A 1,000-nucleotide genomic window follows, 5' to 3' on the forward strand; every position below is an offset into this window, starting at 1 on the left:
AAAAAAAAAAAAAGAACAGCCCTTCTGATGGCGAGGCTAATCCTTCTAGAAATGGCTTCATACTTGTACGAAAAAAAGGCATTTAAGCTGGCCATTTACTATGTGACCTGGGCACAAGCCTTTTTCTGCGCACTGAATTCTTAGTGGAGAAAGATGAGTTACAGCCTCGGTAACCCGCAGTGGTCGGTTCTACCCTGCCCGATAGGGTTGCTATGAGTTGGCATCGACTGGGTGGCAGGGAGTTACTGGTTCGCTTATTCTTATGTGCTTGAACACAAAATATGACCCTACAGAAAGTCAGAAACATTTTATTTCATATGGTACAGGATTTTTACAAAACGGCAGAAACAGTTATGGTGATCGGTCCCCCCCTGACACTGGAGAACCTTATGTTGGGTCCTGGAAGGGCCTCGGATATGAGTTCAAAATGTTTGCTTCTCACATGGTCTTTTTCACGGCTGTCTGGGTCATGCTAAAGAGGTACGCCTCGTAGATGATATTTAAGAAGCTGTCGTCGTTCTGGAAGACAAAATTAAAGGACCCATGGGGATGTGAGTTGGAGGGCAGACACACCAGGCTTCCGTTTGAATGGGCGTTTCCATGCTAGGATGCCAATCTCTACCTGTTGGCCCTGACAGCTGGCAGTTTGTCATTCTAGATGGGACTGTCCGGGCGGGCGGGGAGCCACGCTGGGCAGAGTCAGCAGCTGGCGCTCCATGGTCAACATGTGCACCAGCAAGTGCCCCAGGAGGTTCATTCAGCCCAGATGGGAGCCCAGCCTCGTGGCAGCATCTAGGTTAGCGGTTCTCCAAGTATGGAGAACCAAGTATGGTCAAGAGACTGCTGGTAGCCAATTGTTAAGGGCCGTCAAGCAGCCAGCCATCGTCATTCTGCGTTTTATTGTATAAGCAAATCATTTCCTTGCAAGCTGCTTCACTGCTGTCTCCATGGGGCCAATGAATCCTTCCCACTCGTTGTGGAAAGATTTCTGACTTTGCCA

At 48.9% G+C, this 1,000-nt stretch overlaps 1 protein-coding gene across 1 annotated transcript in view; it reads right to left on the bottom strand.

The window, feature by feature from the left end:
* Positions 1-292: 292 nt before the first annotated feature.
* The window catches only part of DCP1B (decapping mRNA 1B), a 62,520-nt gene continuing 61,812 nt past the window's right edge, over positions 293-1,000 (bottom strand). The window contains exon 9 of the mRNA XM_004710288.2: positions 293-519. Coding sequence (XP_004710345.1) covers positions 439-519 — 81 coding nt within the window. The 3' untranslated portion in view covers positions 293-438. The remainder of the gene's footprint in view (positions 520-1,000) is intronic.

This window comes from Echinops telfairi, unplaced genomic scaffold (assembly GCF_000313985.2).
Source record: "Echinops telfairi isolate 266 unplaced genomic scaffold, ASM31398v2 ScPeMD7_6273;HRSCAF=7185, whole genome shotgun sequence".
Classification (NCBI taxonomy): Eukaryota; Metazoa; Chordata; class Mammalia; order Afrosoricida; family Tenrecidae; genus Echinops; species Echinops telfairi.